General features: G+C 35.0%; 1 protein-coding gene across 1 annotated transcript in view; it reads left to right on the top strand.

The window, feature by feature from the left end:
- Positions 1 to 264: 264 nt before the first annotated feature.
- The window catches only part of LOC148623467 (uncharacterized), a 28299-nt gene continuing 7376 nt past the window's right edge, over positions 265 to 21187 (top strand). Inside the window, exons 1-19 of the mRNA XM_088564855.1 lie at positions 265 to 316; positions 1224 to 1384; positions 1866 to 2114; positions 2373 to 2525; positions 2821 to 3016; positions 3231 to 3483; positions 3625 to 3790; positions 3995 to 4168; positions 4393 to 4539; positions 5290 to 5859; positions 6108 to 6451; positions 6615 to 6797; positions 7073 to 7334; positions 7978 to 8125; positions 8298 to 8546; positions 8905 to 9162; positions 9754 to 9988; positions 10380 to 10596; positions 10827 to 21152. Coding sequence (XP_088420981.1) covers positions 265 to 316; positions 1224 to 1384; positions 1866 to 2114; positions 2373 to 2525; positions 2821 to 3016; positions 3231 to 3483; positions 3625 to 3790; positions 3995 to 4168; positions 4393 to 4539; positions 5290 to 5859; positions 6108 to 6451; positions 6615 to 6797; positions 7073 to 7334; positions 7978 to 8125; positions 8298 to 8546; positions 8905 to 9162; positions 9754 to 9988; positions 10380 to 10596; positions 10827 to 21152 — 14343 coding nt within the window. The remainder of the gene's footprint in view (positions 317 to 1223; positions 1385 to 1865; positions 2115 to 2372; positions 2526 to 2820; positions 3017 to 3230; positions 3484 to 3624; positions 3791 to 3994; positions 4169 to 4392; positions 4540 to 5289; positions 5860 to 6107; positions 6452 to 6614; positions 6798 to 7072; positions 7335 to 7977; positions 8126 to 8297; positions 8547 to 8904; positions 9163 to 9753; positions 9989 to 10379; positions 10597 to 10826; positions 21153 to 21187) is intronic.

Below are 21187 nucleotides of genomic sequence, written 5' to 3'. Positions count from 1 at the left end.
TTATTAAAGTAAAACTTGCACTGATTGTGAAATGATTATCATCTCAATATTTGAGCATTAATTTTGCTGATTATGAAATATTGGATAGATAACTTTTGATATGAACTTTACAATACATGGATAATAAGTAATAATAGGTATATTATCGCGAAATTTATCCCTTTGTCCAAACTGTGTCAGCAACCCGTTATCTTTAATCGACTATAAAAGACCAGTCCTTACACAGTACTTCCAGAATACAGAAACCCACACAAATAGCCCAATATGGGTCAAACAGTTATTGCTATATGCGCCCTAGTGGTACTCAGCCATGCAGGTAAGTCTATTTTTTGTATACATTTGCATGTTTTTGTTCTGTTTTGTTTTCTTCGATTTTTTTTAATGTTTAAAGGAGCAGTCTATCATTTATTTATCAATTGTGAAAGACAAAAAATATATAAATATTAAGGCTCATATAATTTCTTTTTTCATATGAAGTTTTGATACCATGTATATGAAATTGAAAATTGATAGCCTGGATAACTACATTACTTACTAGAGGTAGTGGTACTTTCGTTTGGTTCACAAGAGGAACATGATATTGGCAAATTGTTTAGAACAAACAAATGGTATGGGATTAAAACCACAATACACCCAAAAAGAATCTGTATATTTCTCGAAATAAATGATCACGATTCTGTTTATATTTATTTGACTTAAGTGTACATCAATTTATTAATTCATTTCTTTCCATGTACTTTGGCTAGCAAAATGATTCCAAATAAAGGTTTGCAGTACAACCGTACTTTGATTTTTAATGTCATTGGAATATTTTGAAACAATGTATCGCCGTTTGTCATAGACACTGCGTGTTAACCAAATCTATATTTCTTATTACTTTCTTTTTAGCTACTTTACCGAAAACAGATACATGTTCTCGACAATGTACAGGTGAGGAAATTCTCGATTAAAGAGGGGTACTTGAGCTCATCTGTATAATTCTTAATGTCAATGAAATGGAATAAGATCTGGATACCCCACTTTTTTACATGAATGATATGCAATTATAACTCGATTTCCGATCAAGGAAAAACAAGTCTTTCACATGGCGCTTTAAACAACTAAGAGAGATACGAAATAACTCTTTATTCGAGCTTACACACACGAATAAATCTGACGGAGAAACTGCGACACTTCCACTGTGATAAATTGATTCAAAAATGTGTTTTGACTTTGATTTTCAGCTTCAACGAAATTTGGATACGAAACTGGAAAAACATACGACTATGACTACACATCGAAGGTATCGACTTCAATTCACGGATCCGCTGAAGACAAAGCAGAAATCAACATGGCTGCAAAAGTTCATATCGAGGTTCTATCTAAGTGTGATATTGTATTGCGGGTAAGAGAATAATAAAAACTATGTCATCGTACTTGGCATCTTTATAAACTGCATGCATGTATATCCTAAGCAGGTTCCCTCATCGTGCATTCAGTCACTAAATCGACTGATATTAGGGAAATATGACAAGTATAATAAATTTATCATTTAACAAAGTCTTGAATGTTAAACTGTATAAATAGGACAACAGTAATCACCTTTTCTAGTAAAAAGCATAAAATCTTCACTTTAAGGCGCATATTTACCAACATATAACATAGTAATATGACGATTATATTGTTCGTTTGCTTTGTTCATGATATTATGTTTCGAAGTTCGTTAATTTAAAGTTGTGAGAACTATTCAAATGCATGTAATCATGAAACCAGTTAAAATTTGTACCTGTATAGGCAAATAATAAAACATCCTGACAATACATTTCTGGGTTGAAACCAGATACATTCACAGTTTGTTTATTTTTATTTTACCATGCATGCTTTAGGTATCTGATGTGGTCTTGACCGAAACTGACCCAAAATTACCAAAGTCAATAAGAAACGCTGACGTCACAGAAAAATTCAGACAGAGCCTCGAGAAACATTCTTTGATGTTCTCTTTCCAAGATGGTCTCATTGAAGAAATCTGCCCATCTGACGAGGAACAAACTTGGGCTTTGAACATCAAACGGTCGATTATTTCTGCATTTCAAAACTCGATGGACGACTTCAGTCAGGAAAAGAAAACTCAAGAGGTACGTTAAATTAACCATACATCATGGTATGCTTAATAACATTTGTACAGAGTTGCAGTGAATGGTATAAAAGACCATATACACAGTTAAATGCTAGTTGTAGGTATTCCTATTTGAATAATAGCCCGTTCCTTATTTTTTTGTTTTATTTGTGAATGATTATTATGGAGCTTGTCTTATCGATCACAAGTCTTTACTTCATTATAAAACGCAGCCGAAAAAAGGGGAATATTTTAAAATTTGGCAATTAATTTCAAGGTGGATGTAACAGGAAGCTGTGGAGTTGATTATTCTGTCGAATCTAATGGATGGTACACGATGACAATAAAAAAGACCAAGAACATGATGGGATGTATTGATCGCCATGGTCACATAACTGCCATGCAAGGAACACCATATAGAGTCCCCTCTGTAAGTCTTGCACCTAACTCTTATCATTCCGTTATTTGTTAGTTACAACAAATTCAAATACTAAATTAATGTGAACTTTTAATCTGCTGAACGATTGTATAACCACCAATTTGGTTTAAAAACAATATATCAGATTCATTTCAGATCTGCTAGTAGATACATGTACTAGTACCCAGGTGTATAGCAGACATTGATGACAAAAATAATTTCTTTTCTTTTTAAATTACTTTCTTGGTATTGGGCATCACCAACATTAACTCTTTGGCAGTAAACCAAAAATATTTTTTGTATACAGGAGATACAGTCTTTACCGTTGGTGAAGAGTACCCACGTATGCCAGCAGGGAATCAGCAAATCTGGTATCCTTCAGAGTAGCGATTGTGATGAACAACACGTTTTAAGGCCATTTTCACGAGAGTCCAGCGGGGCTGTAACTGACACAAAACAAACTCTGAAGTACGTCAGTGAACACAAGACAAGTCCATCTGGAGGTAATCTTGTTCTGTCTTTAATGGCTTCAATGTTACTCTCTTTTTGTTTCATAATGCCCTTCAGTGTATGTGGAATTTTTCTATAAACATTTTCGAAGCAATCTTAAACTTTTTCCTGAGATTGAAATCTTCCATAAATGACCAAATTACTTTAATTTTAACTCCCTCATATAATTAATACAAGAATACAATTTGAGAAACAATAATCTTGCAGCGTCTGTGTCCAGGAGAACATCTCTGGCTTTTGAGCACACCTTTGACAACACCAATTCAGAAAGTGCACAGAAAGAGGTAATCAGTAAACTCCAGGAGATTTGTCAGTCATCCAAAGACCACGTACAAATTTCAACGGCTTCACAGTTTTCTAGTCTGGTCAAATCGATGAAGCTTTTAAGTACTAATGCAATGGACAAAGTACATAAAAAGGTCCACTCTGGAAATGTGTGTGCAGACAACAAAAATATCGAGTAAGTAACATTGTTATCAGAAATACACTTACCTTACCGAATATAATTAATTGTTTTTTTTTAAGGTTTACATAAATTGTGTTTTGTTGAATGCTTCTTTACAATATCACCTTTTAAATGACAGGTTACTTTATTTTTAAGGAAATATTTCCTTGATGCCATTCCTATGGTTGGTACCCAAGCGTCTTTGAGAATGCTTACAAATCTAATCAATAGCAATGAGGTTACCGGAAACGAAGCAGACATGTGGCTCACTAGCCTAGCTTTCATCCAAAATCCAACTAAAGATATGCTGATGGAGCTCAAGGTACACTATATTTTATGTCTAGCAGTCTTGAAAAAAAGTAAAAAAAAAGCAAAACAAAAAACGTTGTTATTCAAATAATCGCTGCTTTTAATGAAATAGACAAAACAAATAGTTTAAGAAAGCACAACGATTTATTTTCATTATAACATATACTGTATAACGCTATCATTATGTCATATTTCAATGTTTTTTTTTTTATGTCAGCCTCTGATGACTAACACTAAGAATGGTCAAGCCATACTAGCTGTTTCCTCTTTGGTAAACACCTACTGTAAGACATCACAGTGTACGAACGACCTTGACATGATCAACCTTATTTCCAGCTTGGAGGACAAAATTGCTGTTGGTTGCTATGTGGATGAGAACAATGTCAACAATGTATGTCATTAAGTCATTAAGCAGTGGATAAGATAAGTTATCCTTGTCTAAAACAATTAAACAACAAGACTATGCATTTTTTTTCTATTCTGTGTTTTTCGTAGCGTATTGTATAAACATGTGATACACACGTGAACTGAATTTTGAACTAAACAATAATTAAATTTCGCTCATTGTCAATAAGCAAGTGCTACAAAATCTGCAATAGAATGATTCTTTAACAGGTAATCCAAACTCTACGCGCCTTTGGTAACACCGGATTTGTCTCTACTATCCCTGTAATCAGCAGTTGTTTGACCAAGAAGGAAAACCCTACTGAAGTGCGGCTTACTGCAGCTCAAGCTTTCAGACGTATGCCATGTGACGAAAGTGTATGTATCATTTACAATATATTTTACAGGACTATTTGTTTCTTCCTCTTGTCCGGTTATCCATTTTTTTCTATTTTAATGGTTGGGGGGGGGGGTAGATCATTCTTATTTAATATGCATGTTTTTTTTTCAGCGAAAAAAGAATAATCAGGAATCTCGAAATTGATAAAATATATTAGATTATTGAAGGTAGACTTATGTGTTTATGTTAGGAGAATTGTCGAATGAAGCAAGTCACGAGTTTTTATTTTATTCTTGTTTTATTGGTTCAAGATTTCAGGCAAATGTGATACGCTAAGTATTTCAGGAATATAATGATGGGCCAGCTTTACGAGCCTTGAAATCTTCCCATTTTTATATTTTCATTACAGAGATGGCATTATTATTCGAACAAAAAAAGACATATGCAAATATCCATCAAAACTAACTCAATTTAATAAAATGCAATCAGTATCGATAGATAGGTTCAACTTAAGATTTCTTTATATTTTTATACCTTGTAATTAACCGGACAATTATTTATTAAAATAAGTAACTGTGATGGAATATCATTAAGCTCAAATAAATATAAATAACATCAATGATAATAAAAATACATGATCGTTATTCTGGTGAGGTAAGTGCTTACCTTTACTAAATGGAGGCTACGGTCAGGCTTGTTTTCTTTGTGTAAGAGACTGGTGAGGATTGTTTTCAATAACGTCATACACTTATTTATACTCTTGTAAGTAGGAAACATTTTTGTTCCAGAGAAATGACTTAATGTCGCTTTACACAAACCGCGACGAAGATTCTGAACTGAGAATTGCGGCCTACCTAAGTTTGATGAAATGTCCTTCAACTTCAATACTCAAACGCATACAGACAACACTGGAGTCAGAAGATGTCAACCAAGTCGGGTCATTTGTCTGGACACACCTGAGAAATCTTATGGAGACTTCAAGTCCTCTGAAACAAAATATCAAAAGAATACTGACAAACAAGATTCTGAAGAAAGAATTCAACTTAGAAAAGCTAAAATATTCCAGAAACTATGAGGCATCATTTTTCCTAGATAAGATCAACACCGGTGCTTCTATTGAAAGTAACCTTATCTGGTCATCCAAATCCTTCCTACCACGATCAGTTACCACCAACGTCACTTTTGACTTATTTGGACAATCAGTAAACCTTTTTGAGCTTGGAGGACGAGTTGAAGGACTAGAGTACTTCCTTGAGTCCTATTTTGGCCCAGAGGGATACTTCGGAAAAGCCAAAGAAGCTACAAAGCAGAACGTAAAGGGTATAAGTAACCAGGCCATGAATAAACTGAATGAACAGGTATTAAATAATGAATATAATATATTAATAATAACACATTAGCTAATTATGTATTTATCAAGACAAAACAAAGACGTCCTTATAGTTTTTTTTTACTTAAAGTACTCAAAAGAACTACATAAGTATGTATTCAAGTTGATTGAAAACTTGCACATTGTGAATTCTTTATATCTAAGTTTGTTGTAATGTGAATTTCCTGTAAACTCTATGTAGAAAAGCATACAACTAATTCGTATATTGTCTTCCAGTACGGTAAAACGATGGAGGATTTGAGAGGAAGCATGTATCTAAGAATCTTTGGAAATGAACTACAGTACATCAACTCTGATGATGTTAAAACCTTATTGGAGGGAAAGAACTTCAACATTTTAGACTTCATTATCAACCTTGCGAAAGAACAAGATTATTCCATGACCCAGAACATTATGTTTCTGGACACCAGCGTGATAATACCAACAATGACTGGATTCCCACTGAACATAAGTGTTGATGGTAGTGCTACTGTCCATCTCACAGCCTCTGGTAAAATGGATCTAAGACAACTAAGATCAAACCCAAGGACCATCTCTGTCAACGGAAAAATTAAGCCTAGGTAATTTTCTAAAACATTATATTTTTATTGTTTCTTTTATTGTTATAATACACAATGTAAATTCTTGTCATTACTTTTGATTTGATAGCATTATATGGTTGCTGTACAAGATCTTAAATTATATTACCAATATGTGTTAATTCTTATAATTACATTTGTCCAGTGCTGCTATTGAAGTTACAAGTCTGATGAGTGTCGACGCTTTTGTCACAAAAGCTGGAATGAAGATGATTTCATCAATGAACTCAGCTTCCGCTCTTGAAGGTCATATTGAACTTAAGGGAGGACAACTGTTAAGTGCTGAATGGAAAACCCCAGACATGAAGACGGAGATCCTAGAAGCAAGGTAAAATATAACCCCTGTACTAAATTTACCACAAAAGTGCAGAGATTGTTGACGAACCACAGAAATTCATTATTTTAATCCTATTAGTAAAAAAAAGCAATAACAAAAATTCTAAGCGAATAAAATCTGTGAGTACAGTGAAATACGAATGGTTTTCACTGGTCAGAGTAAAGTACATACTGAACTAAAGTAATTATCTAAACATTAAAAAAAATATCGCCTTTTAAAAAATCTTTTTGCTGTTTAAAATATTAACTTTAAGTTTCGCATTGTAGAACAAGTTTTTTCACTGTTCATCGTGACGAAGCCAAAGAACAGAAAATGGTTACAAAAAACAGACAGACGAAAAAAATTTGTACAGGTGACACACTTGCTCAGGTCAGCGGTCTAGAAATGTGTGGAGAAATCTCTTACCCAAATGCTTCAATGAAAAGTGATGCTCCATATTTTCCACTAACGGGTCCTGTCAGAGCTGGAATTACTCTTTACAAGAGGGATTCTCATAATAGCTACAAAATGGAGTATAAGTTTGCTAAGGTAATTACATTCACAACAACATTCTTAAACTGATAAAGAAATTTATTGCAACAGTCAATTAACATGTGTTGGTGAGATAATTGAGATAATAAAAAATGATCATTTAAAAAGAAACATTTATAAGAGTAACAGAGTGGGACCATCAACCTTTTCACGCACAAATCTTTAATATTATAAGAATAGCAGCAACTGTTTTAAGATTGGAAGTCAGTGGCAACAATAACCTAAATAGTTTACATCCCCGTGCAGGTCCGGGTGTTAAAAGAATAGGCCTGCAGCAGCGCTTAACTTGTCGTTAAAGGCGACTAAATAGTGCTCAGAACCTTAGCCCACAGAGCAACTGGGATGTGTGCCCCAGGCGGTGCAATGGGGTACCCCTGGCGTGTTACATGCTGGGGTTGTCAGGCTATAATACGGAAAACCTGACCGCAAACCATAGTGGTGCACCGTGTTGGGAAAGATGCCACGTTTTGTCGACACCATTGTCCTTGTGTCCCATCCCTTTTTCATTTCATTATTTTATGTTCATTTTATCATCGATTTCATGTTCATCGTCTGAATATAGCTGAAATATTGCTGCTCGGACGTTAAACCCCAACAAACAAACAAACAAACAAATAAATAGTTTACATATCGTTTTCAGACGAAATCCCTTGTATCGGTGAATGCCGAATTTAACACCCCAAGATCTAAGGTCGACAGACAGATGAAAGTTGGATTGAACTTGAACTTGAATAAACACAATTTAGAGATGGTCATGTTGTCTCCATGGAAAAAAGCGGCATTCAATGGTAAGGTTTTACTTCAAAATCAAGAAATCATTTTCTCTGTAAATTTTATATAAGTTTTCAAAAATGCGTCCAAATAATAAAGGGAAAATAGATAAACATTAAAATCGATTCATTATTTATTCTTGTTAGGATTATAATTGCAATTGCTAACTTATACAGAAATTAATTTTAGGCGCTATTGTGACAAAGGAGAGAAAATTAAATGGTAAACTTACAATTGATCAGAGAGAATATTCCGTAAATGCTGCTATAGCAAAAAAGAAGAAATCTTCCACTTGGATCTACACTCCAACGTTAGAAATAATTATACCACGAAGAGATAATATTAAACTTGACGGAACTGTTCAGTTTTTAGCGGGAAAAACTCTTGATGCTGTTGTTTCTGTCTACGGAGTGTCAAAGGATACTATCAATATGAGAGGTAAGTTATATAAAACAATGGCTAATACATTAACTTTAAGAAATGAAGAACATAACACCATTGAGAATGCAAGACAGGAAAATCCACAACAGCTTATTTTGGGAAGATTGTTTTAGCAAGGCTATGCCAAAAAACAGTAAAATCTGAATTGCCGGGCTTTTGTGATACTTTTTCGCACTTTTGTTATTTATTTTCCAAATCAGAAGGCATTTGCAGGACGTCATCGGTATAATAAAAATTCGCATACTAATAATTCTCAAAAGTAAAAAAAAAAAGAAATCTTGTTTCAAATCTTAAAGAGTTTATTATTGAAATGTCTGTGATATAAATATTATATATGGATATATTCTATTCACAGTATCAGTATTGAATAAAAAGGTAATAAGGTCTGTAAAAGCCAGCGTATCCTTGAGTAAGAAGGAGGAATACAGTTTTGAGACCAGACTTCAAACCCTTCAAACTAAAAAATCACTCAGATACAGCCCGTTTGTTTCCATCAAAGCTCTCTCTAAGGACTTAATGGGACTTGGAGGTTCCGTAGAAGTTAAATTCAATCAAGCAGTTAAAGTGGACTTGACGGTAACTGGTCTTACTAAATCACCAATGAAATATCTTGGTAAGTAACATTACATATGAATAACATTTAATCTTTTAATGGCATAAAGCAAGAAATCTTCTCTCTAAAATAATTATAAATATCGGCAATAATATCGTCAATAACGGAACAAATCTGGTGCATCAAAAATCAGTACAAACCGAATATAAACGATAACTGAACATAAGGTAAACAAAACGTAACACCAAAAAATGAAACAACAAGAAATTTAATAAAAAACATATTTCATTTCAAATGGAATAGTTTAAACACGGTGTTACTTTATTTTACTAAGTTTATTTTATTTGTAAGGCAATAGAAATAACAGGATATCCTTATTAAGGTCATTTTAGAGAATTACCATTTATTGACGTAATATGCGTATCTAACACTGTTGATATAAACATTTTTTATCTGTTAAATGAAATACAACATATCTCTCTTTCACCATAAAAACTATTTTAAGTAAAATACGCAGGTCATGTCAATAAACGGCATTTTTAGTATATGTCATTTTGGACGCTATTTCATTCCTGGTAACAGCGTGTTTCTTTCCAAGAGAAACAATGCTTTTTGCCAATATTTGCATAAAACATACGTGCTCACTTGCAGTCCAAGTAAGAGACACCGGAAATGCCAAGCAAACACGATTGCAGTCCAAGATAAACATTCAGTCGCCCGTATTTACTACCAAGGGGAGAGCAAACTTTATTCTGAGGCCAACATCTATAATTACCAGGACCAATATAGATTACATCATTCCACGAGTTGCACGTGACAAAATCACAATGAATTCCAAGGTCAACTGGAGAAGTACGAAGAAGGTTACAACAGTGAAAGGAAATGGGTAAGAATAATAAATGGTCGCTAAAACAATTTTTTAAGTATGAAATTTAATCCCTTTTAATGATGCCTTGTGGCCCCAACTAGTTGGATATCGATAAAATTTAAACAAATCTTCACCTTCTTTGGATTTTGCCCAATTTAAATATCTGTCTCGTCCTTTTTTGGTGTAATACAATGCCTCCATTTCGCATCAGTTTATGTGCCGAAAAGGTCTGAGGACCTAATTAACTCGCATAGCTTAATGTGTGTTTGAATAACTTTTTAAAGTTACCTGGATGTAGAGAAAATTGGATATCATCGCCACAGCAAAAAGGATGTTTTAGTGTTTATATTTTAAATGATTGTCTCTATTGAGATGTTCGTGATGTCATTTCTTTTATTTTTTTTAACAGAGTTTTAAACTTTAAAAAGATGTCTTACCTAAACCTCAATCTTGGAGTCAACATTTTGAGCAACGCCAAGCTGACCAAGTCTGACGTCAGTGTCAAATATGGAGCTAATAAGAAAAACCTAGACAAAACTATCAATTTTTCATCGGTTGTCAAACATCAGTTGGCATGGAGAGCAAGTGATGTTAGTCTTAATGCACAACTCCAACATCCCGAAACAGTAAGCGTCTTTCTTTATATCAATAACCATCTATGTGTTGCTTCTATATTTTTTGAAATATGTTTTTAATCAATGTACCTATGGTTGATGTGAAAAAGTGAGTATTTTGAAGTAAACAAATGAAATATTAAAATGTCGTATAAACCATTTTTAAAGAAAATTAAGTAAAAATATTCTTTCCTCTTTTGCTTGTCTGACCTCTATAAATCTAGTTTCTTTTGTTTTGACAGGGTATAGATGTGCAAATTAAAGGAAGCCATAGTCACAACAAGAAATCTCTTGATACTACACTCTCAATGTCTATAGGAAAGAAACACACCATTTCAGCATCAGTATTCCTTAAAGATAAGAGTAAAAAATTATCGTCAATTGCCGGGGGAATTTCGATGTCTTTGAATCAACGATCGATGACCTTCTCTAACGTGTTCATACAACAAAACAAACAAAAGTATCGTAATGACTTTTCAGCCGTTATAGGAAAGACAAAGGCCTCTGTTATATCAACAGCTAAGGTGGCTTCAACTAACGAATTTGATATTTCTAATGTCATTTCCCTTCCAAACATGAAAACTTTCACTATAGCTGGTCAGTTGAACAGAGGAAAACGTGACTTTCGCGTAGGTGTGCAATTAGGAAAACGTTTAGCGATGACATTTACCTCACAGTACAAACCTAGCACAATGATCAAAGTAGGTGGTGATATCAGAGTTGATAAGACCCGTATCATAGCTGAAATCGAGGCTGAAAAAAATCATCCCAAATACTTTGGGAAAGTTGACTTCAAATGGGATGCTGACATAGATCCATCAAAAAGGATTCAACTAGTCGGAGAAGTTATCAATAAGGACGCAAAAGAGGTCAGTGCTACATTTGATGTTACTAATCCAATTCAGAATATTAACACTCACTACAACCACGTTATAGGCAAAGAAACCAAGAGCCATTTCGACGTATCCGTTGGAGGTAAATCTAGATTCGCTTTCGATCTTATCCATGCTGATGACGATAGCAAAAAATCTGGAGAAATTCGTATACAGACTTTATCTAAAGATGGACTGCTTAAGTACAATCTTGTATCTTCTGATAGGCAATACTCAAATGAAATTGAGTTGTCATGGGGTAATTCTAAGAAAGTTGCTTTAACAGTGAGACTTGACAAACCATTTGGGAGAGTAAACATCAATGGAGCGGTTACTCTTATAACACCTTTTACTGGCATTAAATCGTCATCTATTGAAATCAATCATACTTTCAATACCAAACTAGAATCAAGTCTGAAAATGCAACTTAACAAGGAAAACGTTCATCTGATAGTTGACTTAAACAACAATAATATCAATGACATCAAAGGATCAGTCAGTATTAAAACGTCCTACCATAGACTCGGCTCATCGTCCCTGACTCTTACCAATCAACTATCAGATAATAAATTCTACAACTCCATTACATTTGACCTTAATGGAGAGAAATTTATGTATGAAGGAAAAGGAAGTCACAAATTTACTAGAGCAGGATTCAAAACAAACGGCAAAGTAATCCTTACAGCTGGACGGGATACATTCAGGACAAAATGGGATCATATCCATTCTAGCGGAGAAATAACTTCAAAGTTTACCACAAATATCGGAGGAAAACCTTTCGAAATAGATTTAAGTGGACGACAGGCCCTGACATTAAAACAGGGTGGAATATCTGTCAGTTTTAAACTAAAATCTCCTTTCAACGAAGAAATTCTTCTCCGTGTTGATCACACCCACCAGCCATCATTAGTTGACAGTTCAATAAGTGCTTCTCTAGGAGGAAAACCCCTCATGTCTGGTAAAGTTGTTTACAACAGAAAAGTTGGACAAGTTAATTTCAAGACCACTTTGTCTTCCTCTGGTGTTTCAAACGAGATTTTAGTTGTTTCAGACTATCAAAAATATCCAATGACAGGCCAGGTCAATATGAAAATGAATGAAAAACAAATTGACATATCAGGTTCCTTTGACCGACAGCAGAACAGACAAAACGGTAAAATTAAGGTAAAGACACCATTTACCAAACCTATAGTAATTATAGCTGGTGGTGCTAACGATGATGAAATGCTGTTATCTACCTCTCTTCAGTACGGAAATGAAGAAATACTATCTGTTGAAAAAAGACATAAATGGGATAACATCAAGTTTTTAAAAATATCTCTCAGCTCTTCAATTCAAAATATCAATAAAATAGAAGGATTGTTCAGATTACAAAACGGAAATGGTATGGCATATTTAGAGGCAAACACAGTTAAGCTTAGCTCTGAATGGAACACAGTCAGCGGACTGAGTGGTAAACTTCGACTTGATACTCCATTCTCGGAAATTCCATACAGCCAAGTAACAGTAAACAGCAAACTTACATCTGGAATGACATCATCTGAATTGAACATTGAATATTTGCCTAGGAAAAACATCGAACTCAAATCACGTTATATAATGCGAGACAGTTTCTCTGAGGGAACTCTGAACATTGTAACCCCGTTTTCAGGGATGAGAACTATGTCTGGATCTTTTCAACTCTCTAATAAAAAATCAGAAAAAAGATCCGCCCTATCGTACACATGTCCAATGGGAACTAAATATACAGCAGACCTAAGCTATACCACTGATCCAGTGAAAAAAATAAACCTTGATTTGGCGAAAGATAGTCAGAAAGTCCACGCAGATGCAGCTTTAGATATGACATCTGGATATCCACAAGGGTCCTTGAAGGTTTCATCACCATTTGCAGATGATATTGTTATGGTGGCAAAGCAAAGTAATATTGACGGTGTAATCGTTACGTTGGTGTCAATGGACTACTCAACAGGACGAAAAATTTCAGTAGAAAACAAATTCCGAGTTGATGACCATTTCGTTTTCACAACATCCATTGCTACACCATACGAAACAATGAAGACTATTAACTCAGTACTAGAAGCTAAAGGTGACCGCAGATCGTTTTCCTTTATTGGCAGTGTCGAGGCAGAGCCAACAACAAAAAAACTCCTTGCTTCAGGTGCATTTAATATGTATGGCAGCATCGATGGAAACCTAAGAATTGAAACTCCATTTGAAAGCCTTCCATACAGTCAAGTTACGATTTCTAGCCAAAGGAAAGGAGAACTTACTACAACACTAGCTAATATTGAATACATGCCAAGCAAATTCATTACTGGAAAAGCAACTCATCAAATGAATATTAACAATATCGAGGTTTCCCTTGAAATCAAGACTCCTTTCCGAGCCTTACGACACGCATCGGCATCACTTAAGCATAAAGTTGACGAAACAACGGGCTTGATTTCATCTTTAGGTATTGAGTATCCGAAAGGAAAGCATTATTCCGTTGATTTTGCTTTCAACAAAAGCAAAAAAACCGAAGGGTTTGCCACTTTGACAAGTCCATTCCACTATCCAGTCAGTTTATCTTTCTTCAACCAAGGAAAATATCCTTCCTTCGAAACTCACGCTGAACTGAAGTATAAAGGTAATCAGAAGCATGTTTTTGACTTTGCTTTGAACAACAAGGCTAAGAATTTTAAAGCAGCTATTTCATACAAATGTCCTAATTTAGACAAAATAAGCTTTGAAGCCACCCATCAGGGAGACTTTAAACAATTTAGTACTGAAATGAGGACCCAGTTTAAGAAAGGAGAACCACACGAGGCAAAAGTTATTTTCAAAAATCTTGCCAAGATGCAAGGATCTTTGATAATCAAATCTGCCTATATAAAAGATTTTAAAGCCTCCTTCCATCATACAGGATCTCTAAAGAATCTGAAAACCCATGCAGAATACGTTTACGGAAAAATGAAACCAAATTCAGCTGATATCGCACTGATCACAGGCAAGAGTACAAAGGCATCCTTGAAATTAGCATCTCCGTTCTTTGATGATATGACATTGAATATCGTTCATAAAGGGCAACTCAAAAGTTTTAGAAATAGAATTAATTTGATTTTTAGCAAAAAAGAAAAAATCAGTACCGATTTGAACTTCCGCTTGGCAAAAGTCATGAAAGCAACCCTCATTTTTGTCTCGCCGTTCAAAGGATTTAAGAAAGTCGTCGCTAATGTTAAGCATGAGGGGAATTGGAAGAATTTTAAATGCGATGCGAGTGTTAAGAGAGGAAAAGATATGATAAAAGCCAATATGAAGACATCTTTAGGCTCTAAAATTATGTGGGCATCCTCACTAGAGACTCCATTTGCTGGCTGGAAAAAAATGAATGCAGAAATTTCTCATGAAGGAACATTAACCAACTTTCAGTCTCACGCCGAATTTTCCCGGGGAAAGCAATATGTAATTGCTGGGGATGTGAATGTTGTTGTAAATCCATCTATCGATATTTTGGTTGCTGCACAGACTCCTTATGCTGGTTACAAAAACGTAAAAGCATCTCTGCAGCACGATGTATCTTCTAAAAAGATAAAGACAAATGCGGAGATAACTTACTTCAAGAAAGATACAATTTCAGTAGATTTCTTGGTTGACAGACAAACAAGAAGCACTGATATAACAGTAATGACACCATTCAAAAATTATGAAAGGGTGACAGGTTCCTTTTCACATTCTGGTCATTTAACTGCCTTCAATACGAAATTGAATATTGCATCAAATAAGGACAAATATATAGCTGAACTAAACTTTGACTCTGTGAATCAGCTGTCCGCAGAAACCAAGATTTCAATACCTTCAAAAGTATACCCAGTTACAGAAGTGTCCTTTACATACAGTGGCAGTATAAACAACTTCCATTCTAGAACAAATCTGCTTTTTAACAAGAAAAAAAGCTTCGCTGATCTCAAGTTTAATACTATTAGTGGGGTCGAAGGAAAATTCACATTTATGACACCATATTTTGACACCGTAAAAGCAAATGTTCATCACAACGATGGAGGTAAAATGAAGACTTCAATAAACATTGATTATGGCAAGAAATCTATTTTTTCTTTTGACTCGTTAATTGGACGAAAGGGGTCTCCGTTTGGAACCATGTCTTTGAAAGCTGGTAACCTGCCTAAGATTCAAGGAACTTACGAATATGATGGAGGAATGTTAAACAACAAAGCTTTAGTCCAGATATTTTATGGGAAGAAAAAACTTTCTTTGGAGACACAAATGGAAAGCAAGTCAGACATTAAAGGAAACATCATAATGTTAACACCATTTAAAGATGCAGAAACAATATACTTAACGTATTCTAAATCTGGATCAAAGAGAAAGTTGAACGGGCAAATAGAAGCTGGAATTAATCAACAGAAAATCGAAGCGAATTTACTATTTTCAGTGAGTGACATGGCAAAAGCTTCATTCACTATCAAGACCCCATTCAGTTATCTTAAATCGGGTGATATATCTACACGTATTGCAGGGACTCCAAATAACTTTGATAGTCATGCTGAAATATCCGTCAATGGGAAGGTTGCTGAGGCAGATCTTACAAGTACTTTTGCCGACCGTGTCGATATCAGGGCAACGGTTAAAAGTCCATACACCAAAGACCTTCTTCTAAAACTTAATCATGATGGAACTAAAAATAACTTTAAATCAGTTGTCGAAACTGGATATGGTAACAATAAGATAACTGGACAAGTGACAACAGACTTGACTAATGGAATACAGATTGATGCTGTGATTAAAACCCCATTTACAGAGGACATCATTTTCGCAACTTCGAATAACGATGACTTCGGTGATTTCCGCTCACTGTCTCAGTTGACATATAACGGAGCTAAACAACATGAAATGGAAGTGACATTCTCTACCATTGGAGACTTTAAGTCTCTTAAATCTTCAGCACAAGCTGTGTATAATGGTAAACGAGTTTCAGGAAAACTTGACTTTGATGGAGAAATTAACAATTTCAGGTCATATGCTGAAGCAATAATCATTAATAAAAAAAACAGTATAAAAGTTATTTTCGACGGTACAAATAATATTGACGGACAACTCGAATTAAAAACACCATATACACAAGATTTCTCGGCCTTAATAAAACATTCAGGACGAGTAAAAAACTTCCATTCGATGAGTAGATTGACATATGGAAAACGATCATTTGAATTGAAAGGATCTTTTAGTCATGAAGGAACATTAACAAATTTCAACACATATGCAGAAATTGGATTGAACGGACAACAGGCTTCCATTGATGTTTCATTTAAAGCCACAGACAGTATTGAAGGAAAGGCTGCTCTGAAGACACCTATAACAGACAGTATTATTGTTCACTTTTCTAATGAAGGCGAATTAAAGAATTTCAAGTCATGTCTCAAAATAACATACAGTGGAAAACTTCAGCATGAAGCTAATTTGAAATTTAATCACTATGGTAGTCTAACTAAATTCAACACAGATACATCTTTGACCTACAACAACAAAATGACATCAATCGAAATTACTTTCGATACATCTGAATTGATTGAAGGGAAATTGACAGTGAAAACACCTGTTTCTGATGATGTGATCATTCACTTTTCTCATGAAGGCAAACTAAGGAATTTCAAGTCATGTCTCAAAATAACATACAGTGGAGAACTTCAACATGATGCTAGTTTGAAATTTAATCACGATGGTGGTTTAGCTAAATTTAATACACATACATATTTGACCTACAACAGCAAAATGACATCAGCCGAAATTACTTTCGACATATCTGAATTCATTGAAGGGAAAGTGACGGTGAAAACACCTGTTTCTGATGATGTGATTATTCACTTTTCTCATGAAGGCAAACTAAGGAATTTCAAGTCATGTCTTAAAATGACATACAGTGGAAAACTCCAGCATGATGCTAGTTTGAAATTTAATCACGATGGTGTTCTAGCGAAATTTAATACAGAAACGTCTTTGACCTACAATAACAAAGTGACATCAGCAGTAGTTGCTTTCGACACTTCTGAGTTTATTGAAGGGAAATTGACGGTGAAAACACCCTTTTCCGAAGATGTTATTATTCACTTTTCTCATGAAGGCAAACTGAATAATTTCAAGTCGTGCCTTAAAATTACTTACAGTGGAAAACTTCAACACGATGCAAGTTTTACATTTAAAGCAATTGGTATTATGAGCAAGTTCACAGGTGAAACATCACTAATGTACAACAAGAAGAATGCAGCAGTCACAGCTGTTTTCGACAGCACGAGTGATTTAATTGAAGGCAAGTTGACAACCAAAACATCGTTTACAGATGATATAATCATTGCATTTTCTACAGAAGGTAACCTTAAGCATTCCAAGACATGCCTGAAAGTGACCTATGGGGGAAAACTTCAACATGATACTAGCTTTCAATTCGGATTTGATGGTTCATTGAAAAAATTATCAACGATGGGTTCTCTTGAATACAACAAACAGAGAGGGTCATTTTCTCTATCTTTTAATTCAAAAGATAAGTTGACAGTTCAGTTCCGTTTAAAGACACCATTTTATGACGATGTTGTCGTATCTGGAAATCTTGCAAATAACCATCTTAGCTTAAAATCAGATATAAAGATCAGTTATGGCGGATCTCTCAAACATGATGCTACGATTGATTTCAAAACAAGAGGTTCCATCAGAAAGTTTAAAACCGAAATAAACGTGAACTATAATGATAAATCTTGTTCAGCAAACTTTGCTTTTAACACAAAATCAACAGTTTCTGGAAAACTTGACATAAAATCATCATGGACAAAGAATTTGAGAGCGTCTCTTACAACTGAAGGAACCCCAAAAGCATTTACGTCTAACATTGCGGCCAGCTACGGATCTATTAAACACACAGGACATGTCAGTTTAAATATGATGAAAAACTCCGATAGCTTTAAGTCCATAGTTGAAGTCAGTTTCAATGGTCAAACAGTGTCGGGCGATTTGTCTGTTGACTTTGTGTCTGGGTTTTCCAGTAATCTTGAAATTAAAACGCCATGGACGAATGACGTGACTTGCAACATTCAGTACAGAGGGCAACCCACTGCTTTCACCACCAATGTCCAGATTAACTACGGTCGTAAGAACTATAACATAGGTTCAAAATTTAACTTGATAACAACAGGTTCACGATTTGGTATAGAAACAGAATCATCATACAACGATAAGAAAGCAACTTTAGCAGCAGTTCTGTCATTTGATAATAAATATACTGCTAAACTTTCCTTAACAACACCTTACACAAAAGATCTCGAAGTGACATCTTCATTTCAGCTCACCAAAAATAAACTTGGTGCCTCTATTTTGGTCAACGTTGATGGTTCTTCATTACATAATTGCAAGATTTTGATCGTCCGTAAATTTGCTGATTTTCAGAACTCGTTGAACCTGAATGTAGACTACAACGGACAGGCTATGTCTGGTGACTTCTCAGTTGTATCTTATGACATGATTGATGCTAAAATGTCAATTGATACACCATTCCAAGGATATAAAGACGTTTCTGCTAATATGCAGTATGACACTAGAGGTAAAACAACCTCACTTCAGATTAATGGGAGAATTGGATCTAAGAATTTTGAAATAAGTTCTTCCTTCGATAAAAGCCTTCCATTCAATGGAGAGGTTAACGTAAAGACACCATTCTCTGGTATTAGTGATATGTCCTTCAACATTAACTTTAACGACAATCCTACAAATTTCCTGTTAACGTCAGATGTTCAAATTGAAAGCCAAACAATTTATGACTTGACTTTCGAACACGTTGGAAGCATGGGTGTTATCCAAGGAAATTTGGATCTGAAAACTGCAGTTGTTGAAGACATTAACATAAAGTATGATACATCAGGCTCTTTTCAGAAGTTCACATCATCTTTCTCTGCATCCATCGGCAGTGAAAACTATTTCACATCAACTACTAATTTTGACATTAGCACAAGAAATCAAGCGAAAGCTACATCATCAGTAGATATCAGTGTTGCAGGAACAGTAAAAAGGGCAGAAATGGAAATTTCAGGAGCAAGATCTTTTAATGACATGAGCGTCATGGTTAAAACCAAACTGGATAATAATGAGATAAGACTAGAATCTACATTTAAAGTACAACCTTCATTTGAAGCAATGATAAAGATTCAGACGCCTTTCACATCTATTAGATCCATGGTTGCTTCAGTAAAGTGTGCCATTAAGGCAAACACGATTTCAAACTCTGTCGTTTTCTCCCTTTCTCCTGAAAAAGTTTACGAAATAAGCGTTAACGTATTTAACAAACGCTACAACAAAGCTGATATCAAAGCTGAAGTGAAAACACCTATCAAAGGACATGAGCTGATGAGATTTATCTATAGGCACAATATTGATACAACTGCTACTGTTTTTACAAGCTGCGAATGTTCAACTGGTATTCAACTAGTTGGGGATTTCAAACTGACATCCAAATCCCTGAGTATGGAACTTAACACTCCTTTCAAAATAGCACGACGTTTTTCTGCAAAAGGATTCCTTGAAAGTCGAAACAACATTTACAATCTAGAAACATCAGCGAAACTTAATAACCAAGCCCTTAGTTTCAAAACTTTGATTGATGTTGATAGCAGTCCTATGACAGCCAGAGTCACCGTACTAACACCATTCAATGGTTTTGAATCTTCTGATGTAAGAATGTCATGCTCTGGTGACCGACATGATCTGCGGGTCACTTTTGAATTAACCACTCCGTTATTCAAACCTGTCTATTCAGAAATACATCTCCGATATGCTTCTATTTTGGACATGGAGACTACAGCAATTCTTACAACAGGTTTCAAACATTTAGAACGTGTGAGTGCATCCTTGGTAAACCAGAAAACAGGCAGAGAATACAAATCACATGTCGAAACTAGTTGGAACAAAGATAATAAAATATCACTTGATGCAACTTGTGATGTAACTAACGGTATAAAAAATTCATTGGTTATTTCAACTCCATTTAAAAGCTTGAAAATGGCAAAGATCGACATTGGACATAAAAATTCTGACGATAATAAAATGGTATCTATCTTCTTGGAACACAATGCAAAGCATTTGATAGACCTTGATGCTGTTTACACCAAAGCAGAGCATCATACCGTTTCAATTATTACACGACATCCCAGACCTATGAACTTTAGGATCGGTGGAAATATGGAGGCTGGTAAAATGAATACTGACATTAGCTTGAATTGGAATACAGACAAAACCGACAGCAGCATTGACATGGAAACCTATCTGAACCATAACGACGACAAATGTAGTATAGCACTCAGATTGACTCACCCGAAAAAGTCGTTCGGCTTTAGAGGTCAACTTGAAAAGAATAACAAGAAAGATTTTGCCACCTTCGATGTTAGTGTGGGTAACAAGGATGTATTTGGATACACATTTGATTGTAAACACACTGAAGATGAACGGGCCTCAAGTATTAAGCTCAGATTTCCTTCTAGGTCGGTCATGGTTTCCAATGAAGTTCAAAAGCGTCTTGGTTCTACGATGGCAACTACTGCCTTCTACTGGGATGCAGATAGAGACCAGACAAAGAAAGTGACTGTTAAAGGAGAGATCAATCCAAGTGATGAAGGTGTTGAAGCAAATGTTATCCTTGAGATGCCAAGTATTGGCCAGGTATATGAAAGAATAATATAAAAAAAAATCAATCA

This window comes from Perna viridis, chromosome 2 (genome assembly GCF_037379345.1).
Source record: "Perna viridis isolate PV_CMFRI_1.1 ecotype Kerala chromosome 2, ASM3737934v1, whole genome shotgun sequence".
NCBI classification, from domain to species: domain Eukaryota; kingdom Metazoa; phylum Mollusca; class Bivalvia; order Mytilida; family Mytilidae; genus Perna; species Perna viridis.
Note: the sequence above shows the minus strand (reverse complement) of the source record. Positions and strands in the feature narration are given on the sequence as shown.